The sequence below is a fragment of the Dendropsophus ebraccatus genome, chromosome 8 (assembly GCF_027789765.1).
Source record: "Dendropsophus ebraccatus isolate aDenEbr1 chromosome 8, aDenEbr1.pat, whole genome shotgun sequence".
NCBI classification, from domain to species: Eukaryota; Metazoa; Chordata; class Amphibia; order Anura; family Hylidae; genus Dendropsophus; species Dendropsophus ebraccatus.
This window is the reverse complement of record NC_091461.1, coordinates 123,475,641-123,490,256: the sequence shown is the minus strand read 5'-3', so window position 1 is coordinate 123,490,256 and position 14,616 is coordinate 123,475,641. Positions and strand designations below refer to the sequence as shown.

The 14,616-nt window shown below is 47.0% G+C and overlaps 1 protein-coding gene across 1 annotated transcript; it reads left to right on the top strand.

Annotated features, from left to right (window-relative positions):
- Window positions 1-286: 286 nt before the first annotated feature.
- Window positions 287-13,388, top strand: FAM151A (family with sequence similarity 151 member A). Its single transcript, XM_069981691.1, has 8 exons — window positions 287-671; window positions 3,266-3,406; window positions 4,852-5,001; window positions 5,859-6,018; window positions 7,683-7,910; window positions 8,110-8,249; window positions 10,269-10,409; window positions 11,804-13,388. The coding sequence occupies exons 1-8, from the start codon at window positions 557-559 to the stop codon at window positions 12,466-12,468; spliced, it is 1,740 nt and encodes a 579-aa protein (XP_069837792.1). The 5' UTR covers window positions 287-556; the 3' UTR covers window positions 12,469-13,388.
- The last annotated feature ends 1,228 nt before the right edge of the window (window positions 13,389-14,616 follow it).

The following is a 14,616-nucleotide window of genomic DNA, read 5'->3' as shown; positions in this document are numbered from 1 at the left end:
GTCGGCTATAGGATACATCAGGGAATGCTGCAGACCGCGGCGTCATCTCATAACACAGAAATTAGATTATAAAAAAAGAACAGTTAGAATATCGGACTCCTCTCTATCACTGATGGGGAGACGGACACTGGTACAAGCTGCATTAACCCCCTCAGAGCTGTCATTCTGCTTAGTCAGAAACTTATGTAACTGTATATGAGGTGAGAAGAAGAGGGCCGGGAGGGCCGGGTGTCCTGGGGCGGGATGGGGTAACACTCATTGAATCTCTGATCCCGACTATTGTTAGTTACAGCTCCGGATTCCTTTCCGCTTGCGTGAAAGAATCTCAGCAGCACAAGGTCCAAGGGCGGCCGAGCACAGTGTAATCGCAGCCCGAACAAAGGGGTCAGGGGGGCCTCCGCTGTAAGGTGAGAAGAGCGCCCATTGTGGCCTCAGATAAAGGATGCCGAGCTGAGAAGAGGCCACTCACACCTGAGGGAGCGGCCACCATTGTCTGGAGGGGCTCCGCTCACATCTCCCGCTCCGTTATACCCGTTGGATCCTTAGAGGTGACAGGATGAAGCGCTGCTCCTTGTCCGGTCTGAGGACGGTGGCGGGGGTGTGTGTATTTCTGGGGGTCTGCGTCACCATCGCCGCGCTCTGTCTGACACTGGGACGTCCTCCGCAGAGAGGTATGGAGTGTTCCTTATAATTTACATGATCAGATACACCAGGTCAGGGATGGGGAACCTGCCGCCCTCCAGATGGTAAAACACTACAACTCCCATCATGCCTGGAGCCAAAGCTTTACCTATCCCGGCATGATGGGAGTTGTAGTGTTACAACAGCTGGAGGGCGGCAGGTTCCTGATCCCTGCGATAGGAGATAATAGGGCGAGGACCAGATCACTGCTCCAATAGATTATATGTGTTTGTATATATATACCTTCCTAGAGGGTGCATGTACGTGTCAGGTCTCAGTGTGTGTATATGTATATATATATATATGTATATATATATATAAATATAATGTGTGTGTGTGTGTGTGTATGTATATATATATATATATATATATATATATATATATACACCTTCCTAGGGGCTGCATGTACGGCTTGGGTCTCAGTACATATATATATTATACCTTCCTGGACGGTCCATGTATGGCTCAGGTCTCAGTATATATATATATATATATATATATATATATATATATATATATATATATATATACCTTCCTGGACGGTCCATGTACGGCTCAGGTCTCAGTGTGTGTGTATATATATAATACCTTCCTGGACGGTCCATGTACGGCTCAGGTCTCAGTATATATATATATATATATATATATATATATATACACACCTTCCTGGACGGTCCATGTACGGCTCAGGTCTCAGTATATATATATATACACCTTCCTGGACGGTCCATGTACGGCTCAGGTCTCAGTGTATATATATATATATATATATATATATATATACCTTCCTGGACGGTCCATGTACGGCTCAGGTCTCAGTATATATATATATATATATATATATATATATATACACACCTTCCTGGACGGTCCATGTACGGCTCAGGTCTTAGTATATATATATACCTTCCTGGACGGTCCATGTACGGCTTAGGTCTTAGTATATATATATATATACCTTCCTAGACGGTCCATGTACGGCTCAGGTCTCAGTATATATATATATATATATATATATATATATATATATATATATATATATACCTTCCTGGACGGTCCATGTACGGCTCAGGTCTCAGTATATATATATATATATATATACATATATATACACCTTCCTGGACGGTCCATGTACGGCTCAGGTCTCAGTATATATATATACACCTTCCTGGACGGTCCATGTACGGCTCAGGTCTCAGTGTATATATATATATATATATATATATATATATATATACCTTCCTGGACGGTCCATGTACGGCTCAGGTCTCCGTTCCTCCAGTATCGTCGGTCCGGTGTTATATCCGCAGATTGGGTCACATATATTTTTATTATCTGTTTTGGAAACTTTTTGTTTTTTGCCAAATACTTTTCATGAGCGTCTAGACCACAAATATCACACTCATCACCCTCCAGCTGTAAGAAAATGGGGCATTGCCTTGGTACAAAGTATAACACCCAAATATAAGATAAAATGCCTTCAGCCGAGCCCCTCGGTTCACTACTATCAGGTCTTTAGTGTGTGAATAAACCTTAAAGGGGAACTCCGGTAAGAATCAACTGATGTCAGAAAGTTATACAGATTTTTAAATTACCTCTATATTAAAATCTCTAGTCTTCCAGTACTTATCAGCTGCTGCATGTCCTGCAGGAAGTGGTGTGTTTTCTCCAGTCTGACACAGTGCTCTCTGCTGCCACCTCTGTCCATGTCAGGAACTGTCCACAGCAGGAGAGGTTTTCTATGGGGATTTGCTGCTGCTCTGGACAGTTCCTGATCCTCATTTTCAGATTAAAAGAAAAGGCTGATATCTCCGCCAAATCATCACACCCCCTGAGCCTAATCATCACACCCCCTGAGCCTAGTGATCACACCCCCTGAGCCTAGTCATCACATTCCTGAGCCTAGTGATCACACCCCCTAAGCCTACTGATCACACCCCCTAAGCCTAGTCATCACACCCCCTGAGCCTAGTCATCACACCCCGAGCCTAGTCATCACACCCCCAGATCCTACTGATCACACCCCCAGAGCCTAGTGATCACACCCCCTGAGCCTAGTGTTCACACCCCCTGAGCCTAGTGATCACACCCCCTGAGCCTAGTGATCACACCCCCTGAGCCTAGGCATCACACCCCCTGAGTCTAGTTATCACATTCCTGAGCCTAGTGATCACACCCCCTGAGCCTAGTGATCACACCCCCTAAGCCTAGTCATCACACCCCCTGAGCCTAGTCATCACACCCCCTGAGCCTAGTCATCACACCCTGAGCCTAGTCATCACACCCCCTGAGCCTAGTGTTCACACCCCCTGAGCCTAGTGATCAAACCCCCTGAGCCTAGTGATCACCCCCCCTGAGCCTAGTGATCACACGCCCTGAGCTTAATCATCACAATCTAACCTGCTGATATGTCCCTATTGCGCAGGAGACGCAGAGGAGGAAGCTATGTCTTAGTTGTGTGCTCCATGGTCCCATGTTTCTTCTGATTGGTTGGTTGATGGATTGATTGACAGCCGTAACCTGATACCTCCCGCAGATCATGGATATCCCTACAGATGACTAAACCTGCCGCTCTCCTTCATAGATTCAGCCTCATCGTTCCCCTCTGGAGGAGACATGTTGGATTATCTTCAGTCCAGAGGAGAGATCGCGGCCCGTGACGGACTCCTGGTCACCTGGTATCACGCAGCGAACAACAAGAGCCAGATGCAGGAGGCGCTGAGCAGTAAGTATCCACAGGTCTATAATACGGACAGGAGAGAAGGGAGCGGCTGCACCTCACACCTATGGCTGACACTAACGCCTCTCGGCTACATTTACAAACCAACGCCAGGATGTTGTTATATAATTTGATCAAACCATATTGCCGCATGTACCAGCGTGCAGGTCTCCTGGTTCACATGGGTCCCTACACTAACTCACCACTGTGTCAGTCAGCGACCGCCAAACCCGCAAAGCGAGCGCAAGCAGGGAAGGGAGGCCACAGAATGGCCCTACAACCCCACTGTCACAGGACCAAACCCTAAACGGGTCTATTATACCCATCCATTATAATAACCCTGGACACAAGGGCAGAGGGGCAGCTGTCCATGATGAGGTGGGGGGAAGCTGCCGGGGACCACTCTGATGACTTCTGGCAGCATAACATGGCCGCCACCGCTGCATTCTCTGCCAGTTCAGCGCTCGGTAATGTTTGGAAGCCTTATAGACAATGAATGGATCAGTGTCCAAGCCGCGGCTGCTCCGCTCACTCCCATCAGCCACATATCTCCTTTTACGGCCTACTGAGGGATCAGCAGCAAGTTCCTCTGTTAATCCAAAAATTTGAGTCTCCATGGATACGAGCACGCAATGAGACCGTATAACATGCAACCCCCATTGGATCCAAACCAAACTTACGGATTAACAGAGGAACTCGCCACTGATCCGGCAGCAGGCCATCGTAACAGGCACACCTGGGCGACCTCCCGGTTCTGTCATTTCATCACTTTGACACTTACCGTACACAAGTCTTCAGCAGGTTGCTAGATGCAATTGTGGCCCCCTGCACAGATAATACGGCCCCTGGCACAGATCATGTGGCCCCCAAAGGGATCATGTGGCCCCCCTGAGCTGACAATGTTGACCCCCCCAGGTTGTGTGGCCCCATCAGGGATCATTTGCCCCCCCCCCCCCCCCCCGCAGCCATGTGGCCCCCGCAGGGATCATGTGCACTGAGCCGTTCACCTCGGTCTGTAGAGGGTTTATTGTGCATGGAATCTCTGTTGTGATCTGCGGTAATCTGATCCCAAGTGCCCCCCCCCCCCCCCCCCCCCGCACACTCACTCACACTCACATCCATCGCCTCCTTCCATATTCTGCTGCTGAATGGTAAGCTGTGCGGAGAAAAGGCCTGTCCGCTATAAGTCCTATCAGCCATTGTACACTGTCCTCCTCCTCCCCCCCCCTGTCTGTTCTAATGTATGTTACATCTATAAAAGAAGTGCATAAAGAAAATCCCTCATCCCCCGCCCAACTCCTCCATCATTATCAGCGGCCGAATAATTCCAGCACTAAATACCGCGTAGTTCTAGTTTTCTTCTGGGAACAGGGGGCCCTGAGCAATGACTTCCTGAGCCCCCACCTGTAGAGGAGCCGGGAGAACATGACGCCACCTCTATCATCTCACAGGTGCTATCATGGTACTAGAAGCAGACGTCAACGTGCAAGGACACGCCACCCCCAATGAGACCAACATCCCCATCATGGCACACCCCCCTGATGTGTACAGCGACAACACCCTACAGGACTGGCTGGAGACCGTCCTCCATTCTTCTAAAGGTAATCAGGGATTCTGTATTTTCTTCCCAATGATCATCGTCCTGTGTGCAAAATATTTCCAACTACAAATGGTGGCCAAAGGTAGAGTAATGGTGGCTGGAAGTGGAATAATGGCGGCAGAGGTAGAGTAATGGTGGCCAGAGGTAGAGTAATGGCGGCCAGAGGTAGAATAATAAGGCCAGAGGTAGAGTAATGGCGGCCAGAGGTAGAATAGTAAAGCCAGAGGTAGAGTAATGGTGGCTGGAAGTAGAATAATGGCGGCCAGAGGTAGAATAATGGCGGCCAGAGGTAGAGTAATGGTGGCCAGAGGTAGAGTAATGGCGGCTAAAGGTAGAGTAATGGCGGCCAGAGGTAGAGTAATAAAGCCAGAGGCAGAGTAATGGTGGCTGGAAGTAGAATAATGGCGACCAGAGGTAGAGTAATGGTGGCCAGAGTTAGAGTAATGGCGGCCAGAGGTAGAGTAATGGTGGCCGGAAGTGGAATAATGGTGGCCAGAGGTAGAGTACTGGCGGCCAGAGGTAGAGTAATGGTGGCCGAAAGTAGAATAATGGTGGCCAGAGGTAGAGTAATGGCGGCCAGAGTTAGAGTAATGGTGGTCAGAGGTAGAGTAATGGCGGCCAGAGGTAGAGTAATGGCGGCCAGAGGTAGAGTAATGGTGTCCGGAAGTTAAATAATGGTGGCCAGAGGTAGAGTAATGGCAGCCAGAAGTAGACTACTGTATCAAGCTATACGGAAATCATTACATTCAGGGATGTAGAGTGAGTCGTCCACTTTGGATCCTTTCCCGGGGTCTGTATGAAGGCCACACCGATGTTATTGTCTCTTCTATGTCCATATTATTGCTTTACCTCATTTAGGCATCAAGTTGGACTTCAAGAGTATTAAAGCTGTTGGCCCGTCCCTGGACATCTTGCTCGCCAAGTCCTCCAAGGTTCCCATTAACCGTCCCATATGGCTGAACGCCGACATTGTGGCCGGTCCAAACGTCAATGGCGAAATTGGAGTAAACGCAACACAGTTAGTCTTCATTCTATTCATCTATATTGTAAAATGATACTGTGTGTCAGAGACGAGATGTCCAGAACCCAGCGGATCCATGGGCATTGAGTGTATATGTATCTGATCTGCCGAGCGGTTCCATGGGCATTGAGTGTGAATGGATCTGATCTGCCGGGCAGGTCCATGGGCATTGAGTGTATATGTATCTGATCTGCCGGGTGGGTCCATGGGCATTGAGTGTATATGTATCTGATCTGCCGAGCGGTTCCATGGGCATTGAGTGTGAATGGATCTGATCTGCCGGGCAGGTCCATGGGCATTGAGTGTATATGTATCTAATCTGCCGGGTGGGTCCATGGGCATTGGTTGTATATGTATCTGATCTGCCGGGCAGGTCCATGGGCATTAAGTGTATATGTATCTGATCTGCCGAGCGGGTCCATTGGCATTAAGTGTATATGAATCTGATCTGCCGGGCAGGTCCATGGGCATTGAGTGTGAATGGATCTGATCTGCTGCATGGGTCCATGGGCATTGAGTGTATATGTATCTAATCTGCCGGGTGGGTCCATGGGCATTGGTTGTATATGTATCTGATCTGCCGGGCAGGTCCATGGGCATTAAGTGTATATGTATCTGATCTGCCGAGCGGGTCCATTGGCATTAAGTGTATATGAATCTGATCTGCCGGGCAGGTCCATGGGCATTGAGTGTGAATGGATCTGATCTGCTGCATGGGTCCATGGGCATTGAGTGTGAATGGATCTGATCTGCTGCATGGGTCCAAGGGCATTGAGTGTATATGGATCTGATCTGCTGCACAGGTCCATGGGCAATGAGGGTGAATGGATCTGATCTCCCGGTTGGGTCTATGGGCATTGAGTGTGAATAGATCTGATCTCCCGGTTGGGTCTATGGGCATTGAGTGTGAATGGATCTGATCTGCCGGACGGGTCCATGGGCATTGAGTGTGAATGAATCTGATCTCCCGGTTGGGTCCATGGGCATTGAGTGTGAATGGATCTGATCTGCTGGGCAGGTCCATGGGCATTGAGTGTGAATGGATCTGATCTCCCGGTTGGGTCCATGAGCATTGAGTGTGAATGGATCTGATCTGCCGGGCGGGTCCATGGGCATTGAGTGTGAATGGATCTGATCTCCCGGTTGGGTCTATAGGTATTGAGTGTGAATGGATCTGATCTCCCGGGTGGGTCTATGGGCATTGAGTGTGAATGGATCTGATTTCCCGGTTGGGTCTATGGGCATTGAGTGTGAATGGATCTGATCTCCCGGTTGGGTCTATAGGCATTGAGCGTGAATGGATCTGGTCTCTCGGTTGGGTCTATAGGCATTGAGCGTGAATGGATCTGGTCTCTCGGTTGGGTCTATAGGCATTGAGTGTGAATGGATCTGATCTCCCGGTTGGGTCTATAGGCATTGAGTGTGAATGGATCTGATCTCCCGGTTGGGTCTATAGGCATTGAGTGTGAATGGATCTGATCTCCCGGTTGGGTCTATGGGCATTGAGTGTATATGGATCTGATCTGCCGGGCGGGTCCATGGGCATTGATCGTGAATGGATCTGATCTACTGCCGCCACGGTGGGGACATGAGTGGTGCAGGTTCTGGAAGAAGCCAAGTATTCTCCCTATAATCCCTAATCCGTATAATCTGTACCGCAGGTTTCTAGACCTCATCCAGAAGCGTTTCCCGGACATCACCATCTCTCCCGGCTGGGTGACATTATATTTACCACCCATCATATCCAACAAAACGTACTCCAGAGAGATGGTGGAGAAGATGTACAACCTAGTGAAGGATTTACCCCAGAGAATCACCTTCCCGGCCCGGGCTGTCCTCACCTGGTCGGCCTGGGAGCATTTCTATTGGCTCCTGAAGCAATCTGACCGGTAAGTTGGGGGTCACAGATACCGATACAAGGAGTACAAAAAAAAGCAGCATAGAAACGACTATAAAGGGGTAGTTAACAAAAAAATTCCTTCAACTCAAGCGAGTACCAGAGATTTGTAATTTACTTCTATTTAAAAATCTTTCCAGTACTTATCAGCTGCTGGAGTGCGATAAGCGAGTGTCATGTTCTCCACACAGGTACAGCCTGACTCTATGGCAGGGGAGCTCAGACCCGCTACAACTCGACGACCTCCTGTCCATCCGCGCCAGCAGCGATCCGGATCAGGTCTACTATGATATATATGAGCCTCTGCTGTCAGAATTCAAGAAAGCAGCATGTAAGTGATCAGTGCCGAGTATGTGAGGGGACGTGACTAACCTCTTCTCCACCCCACATGCAGTTTATCTCTACAATGGTGGATCCAGTCTTAAAGGGGAAATATTTTTCTTTCAAATCAACTGGTTTCAGAAAGTTATAAAGACTTGTAAATTTGTTCTATTAAAAAATCTCACGTCTTCCCATACTTATCAGCTGCTGTATGTCTTGCAGGAAGTGGTGTATTCTCTCCAGTCTGACACAGTGCTCTCTGCTGCCACCTCTGTCTATGTCAGGAACTGTCCAGAGCAGCAGCAAATCCCCATAGAAAACCTCTCCTGCTCTGGACAGTTCCTGACATGGACAGAGGTGGCAGCAGAGAGCACTGTGTCAGACTGGAGAGAATACACCACTTCCTGCAAGACATACAGCAGATGATAAGTACTGGAGGACTGGAGATTTTTAAATAGAAGTAAATTACAAATCTGTATAACTTTCTGACACCAGATGATTTGAAAAAAAAAAAAAATAAATAAGTTGTTTCCTGTCTATTATGTACCATCAGCTTTATAACCGCCAGTGGCCCTCTAAAGGTCATGTATTATGGGTGAATTATCTGACTGGTTATTTATAGCGTGCGGGGACTCGGGAGCCGTGTCGGTGTTTGGCAGATCAGGTGACTTGCAGATCTGTTTCTTTATACTCTAGTCGTCCTATGAATAAGACGAATACGTCACCCAGAATGCGGCAATACTTGCACAATGCTTTTTAAGACTCACAAAATCCGTCACTTTTCAGACTCAAAAACATTTGTAAATCTAAAATCCAAATATGACAGTAAAATAGGTATAAAACGCGACTGTATTGTGAATCTAATGACATGATAACATGATATGATGGAGACGTGATATATACTTACCTGTCCCGCTCTGCCTCTGCGAGGCCATCCATTCTTCGCCATGGTCAGCAATTTCAGAGCACCCGGTGATGCCCCGCTCCAGACGGAATATGGAGTATTTTCTAGTATAGAGTATATACTAAGCTTCCAGTATTACCGTATTATCCTGGAGCAGGGGTGTAGCTAGGATTCATGGGGCCCCATAGCAAGAACCTGTACGGGCCCCACTATACTCACATGACCCAGCACAGTCCCACGGCGTTTGATTCTTTCAGATCCTCGGCGCACAAGTGACGCCCCCGGCAAGCCAGGAAGCTGGGATAATGGAACGCTGGGGGTGTCTGGGGGGGAAAGGAGGGTTGGAGGAACAGACCCATCACTGTCCAGGGGGGGTTGTTCATGGGCAGGAGGTGCAGGTGGAGGAGGGTGCCAACAGCTGCCATGCCTGACCCTGACCTCGTCACTGTCTGGGGGGTTTGTGCTGTTGGTCAAGTGCCAGACGGGGCACCATTTAATACCATTGAGGCAGGCTACGTGTATTCCGGAGGGGGCCCGGGCCCCATAGCAGTTGGGTGGTCTGCCTCCATGGTACTTACAACACTGTCCCAGATACAGATTCCAAATACAGTTGTTTAATACCTATTTTACAGCTGTATTTTGCATCTATCTTACTGTGTGTGAACATGACCTGTCACGTCTCTCTGCCTGGATTGGCCAGCACAGGCCTTGCATTCAGCCCATTCTCAGAAAAATCTTAACAATCGAGTCTTTCAGGCACATTCATCCCGTGCTCAATGTATGTGAGATCACATGACCTGGCTGAGGTGTGGCCCTATCATATAGCAGCTGCAGGGGCCTCCTTTATAGTGTGCACTGACATCTATTTGTCTCCCTACCTATAGTTTCCCCTTTTCGTCACCCATCAGGTTTCCGTTCTTTTTAGTACACTGAAAGGTGTAAAATTTCTTCTCGTTTGGCCATTTGTGTGTGGAGGTTTTTGTTCAGGGCTTTGTGTTATGTCATTTCTCTAATGTATAAATATATATATATATGGGGCTAGAAGCGTTGGATATCGGTGACACTTAGAGCTGTCCGCCTCCGCTATGTAACCTTACCACACTGATTTATAACGTCTTTTCTAAGTGGATTCAAGCAGGAAGAAGCTGTTCTATTCCGGGGGAATCCTCCAGAGGTTCTTCCAGTCTGATGATGAGAAGGACGGAATCCAAGTGAAGTGGTTCGATGCTGAGAAAAACATCTCCACCGTACAGAGTCTTTTAGCAAGTAAGAAAAGTATCTCCAGTGATAGAGTAGTATGACCTCCATAATGACCCCACAGCGGTGACATCTGGAAGTAAAGGCAGCATACGTGTCACTTACCAGGCTCAGATCTATGATACATGTCACTTAGGCTAGGTTCACACTGCATTTTCAGCATCCGTTTAACGGTTTTTTTTTTTTAACGTCCAGAAAAATAGGGTCAGCAACGTTTTTTGGTCCGTTTTGGTCCGCCAAAAAAAACGGATCCGTTTTTTTTTATAATGGAAGTCAATGGAAAAACGGATGCACACAAATGAATCCGTTTTTTGCAATCCGTTTTTCATGCGTTTTTTTCAAAAAACGGATGCGTTAAACGGATGCTGAAAACGCAGTGTGAACCTAGCCTTACCAGGCTCAGATCTATGATACATGTCACTTACCAGGCTCAGATCTATGATACATGTCACTTACCAGGCTCAGATCTATGATACGTCACTTACCAGGCTCATATCTATGGTCCATGTCACCACGCTCAGATCTATTATACATGTCACTTACCAGGCTCAGATCTATTATACATGTCACTTACCAGGCTCATATCTATGATACATGTCACTTACCAGGCTCAGATCTATGATACGTCACTTACCAGGCTCATATCTATGGTCCATGTCACCACGCTCAGATCTATTATACATGTCACTTACCAGGCTCAGATCTATTATACATGTCACTTACCAGGCTCAGATCTATTATACATGTCACTTACCAGGCTCAGATCTATGGTACGTCACTTACCAGGCTCAGATCTATGGTCCATGTCACCACGCTCAGATCTATTATACATGTCACTTACCAGGCTCAGATCTATTATACATGTCACTTACCAGGCTCAGATCTATGGTACGTCACTTACCAGGCTCAGATCTATGATACTTGTCACTTACCAGGCTCATATCTGATACTTGTCACTTACCAGGCTCAGATCTATGATACATGTCACCTACCACGCTCAGATCTATGGGAATTTTAGTTTTGCAAGAGCTAAATTTGAATATTCGACCTACAGCTACTGAAACCAAGTGGCCGCCCATAAAGATGAGGGAATCTACAGTGAGATTCTGCAAACCCAAACCTGAAGTATTGGCTGTCACTTCTATTAGTCTAGAAAAAGTCATGTTCTGATTCCCCAGAGAAATCTGGTATGGCCGATCCCTGAGCGATCTCAGACTCTTACATCAGACTTCTCCGGGAAGTCGAAACTGTTGGAAAGCAGAACAACTCAACTTGGATCCAGCAAATCTTTCGGTAGATTCCCTCATCTCTAGTCATTTTATAGGAAGATGATTGATACATAGAATACTCCAGATGATACTCGGGGTTCTTCACATGGTTCCTCTCCTCTCTCTCTACTATAGGTGAATCGGGAATGATTACCCTCCAAGTCGAAGCACAGAAAAGTTCTTCTCCCCCGATGGTGAACTTCACCAAGTCATCGGCAGCATTTCCACTGGAAGATCTTCTAAAGTCGATCAATGACGGCAAAAATCTCTGGGGAGTTTTCCTTAAACCAAAAGACCATGTATCACTCAACGGGACGCTCCAGGTCCTAAAGAGACTCAATGACCAGAAACTCCTATATCTTCCCGTGTGGATTGGCATGGATGTGTCTTATGGAAGTTTCAGCACACCTGGGTATATCTACGGAGAAGACTTTATTGGTAGCATCAGGGCCATCTTCTCAGCTGTCACAGTTGCTCCCGGTTGGCCCAAAGAACGGATGGACCTGGGTTACACTGAGCCGATGGTGCAGGATATGCTAAAACTCTGCAAAGGACTCTGGCAGGAGGTCTCATTCCAGCTAGAGGCAGTCAACTTGGCCACCACCTGGCACAATGTATTAGGTCTAATAAAGGTCTCCCCCATGTATACGCTGACTGTGGAGCACACCACCGAGCAAGGAACATTTATGGATGGGTACCATGGACTGATGGCCATCAGAACTCACACCGAAAATGGTGTCTATTACAAACTGCCACCAGATCATTGGTATTCGTTCATGACAAGTATCTACAGCACGTAGAAGGACACTCACTTGATGGACAATACTGTGGGACCAAATTAAATTGTATAAACTTTGATTAATTTCACCTTAAAATTTGTAAAAAAAAAATCCAGTAGTTGACGATGAGGGATATATAGAGTGTATTATAGAGGTAGAGACCTGCTGGAGGATGGTGACATGGTTCTATAGCATCCGCTTGGCTTTTATAAGAGGTAAAGGACATTGGGGAGAAGGCCAAGTGTCACCAGACAGACGGAAGTTTTGGCAAGTCTATTTATAAAATGGGTCTATTAGAAATACAGTAAAACCTCTCCAAAAGACCACCTCATTGAGAAGACCACCATGTTGAAGAGCCCACTTCTCTATCCAGATGACCTTATAGAGAAGATTACCTCCCTATCCAGATCACCTTATAGAGAAGATTACCTCCCTATCCAGATCACCTTATAGAGAAGATTACCTCCCTATCCAGATCACCTTATAGAGAAGATTACCTCCCTATCCAGATCACCTTATAGAGAAGATTACCTCCCTATCCAGATCACCTTATAGAGAAGATTACCTCCCTATCCAGATCACCTTATAGAGAAGATTACCTCCCTATCCAGATCACCTTATAGAGAAGATTACCTCCCTATCCAGATCACCTTATAGAGAAGATTACCTTCCTATTCAGACCACCTAATTGAGAAGACCACCTCTCTATACAGACCACCTCATTGAGAAGACCACCCCTTATCCACACTAGATTTCATGTTCCAGATGATCAGTTCACCAAACATTATACAGCACTCACCATCTTCTCTGAGAGGATCACCCCTTTAGAAAACCACCTTTAAAATCACTTTTGGGTGGTCTTCAGAGGGGTTTCACTGTATATTGATTCAACATCTGAACGTGTAATTTGCAAATCTATAAAATATAGTTTTGTCCTACAATGATCGACTCCATTCCATTCATTACAGACAGTGATATGACATACACTCCATGTAGTTCCATGTGGTTTCATGCTTACATCTATTAGCCAGACAGAAGGGGTCTCCAAAGAGTAGTCAATTGATTTTAATGGGAGTTGTGTAATGCTTCATTTGTCCTGTGGTGGCGCTGCAGAGGTAATTAGACACTTGCTGCCATATTCTTTCACAGATTACAGCTGACTCTGGAGGCAGGCCCGGACTGACAATCTAGCGAACCTAGAAAATGCCCGGTGGGCCATGCAGGACAGTATCCTAAAGCAGAGGAACTGATCCGGATAGAGCAAAGCAGCCAAGAGCCTATGTACTCTATCTCACAGGGCAAGTGACACCGAGACACTTTGCTAAACTAAGGTAATTAGGACTGGGGCTTTTGTCCCCCTGATAGGATGGGTAACTTGACACTGCAGGGCAAAAGGTGGTATAGTGACAAAGTTCGAAACACGGGCAAAAGTATTCTTCTTTCAAGTATTCTTCTTCTTCTAAAGTTCCGGCAAAGCACATTACTAAATTGGTTTGGGATCTACTCCACTCCACTACTCTGAATTCTCTCTACTCTTCTCAGCACGAAACCAAGTCAGCACTGCTACGCTAATCCACTCTCTACCTCGGCAGCTCTCAGTACAGATCTAGTGAAGTCAAGTCTGTATCAGTCACGTATCATTCATCTGTATTCTAGAAGATTTATCAGTAAAAAGAAAGAGATTATTTATTCTACTGGGACTCGGTGATCATTACACCAGCACCTACACACAAGCTACACCGTCCTTGGGTCATTTCCCCTTTTTGTGGGTGGCGGTACCGACAGTCTGGGTGGGTCATATCTCCACTCTGGACCACCGTGATAAGCACCTAAGGGACCCATCACAGCCCGGCAGGTCACCGACCATTGGGGAAGGGTATAGCCAGCCGCAGACAACAAGCAGGTATCCAACCACACCTGTGTGCTGAGTTAGCACTGGCGTCACGACAACCTCCTAACAGGCTGAGTTATACTCCACCGACCAACCACCATAGAAGTGGCGTCACCCAGAACTACTTAACAGGGGACTGGTCGCAGAGGTACCACATATATATCAGGGGAGTGCCTGCTGGCTGTGTGTATATATATATATCGGGGGTGTGCCTGCTGGCTGTGTATATATATATATATATATCGGGGGGGTGCCTGCTGGCTGTGTGTATATATATA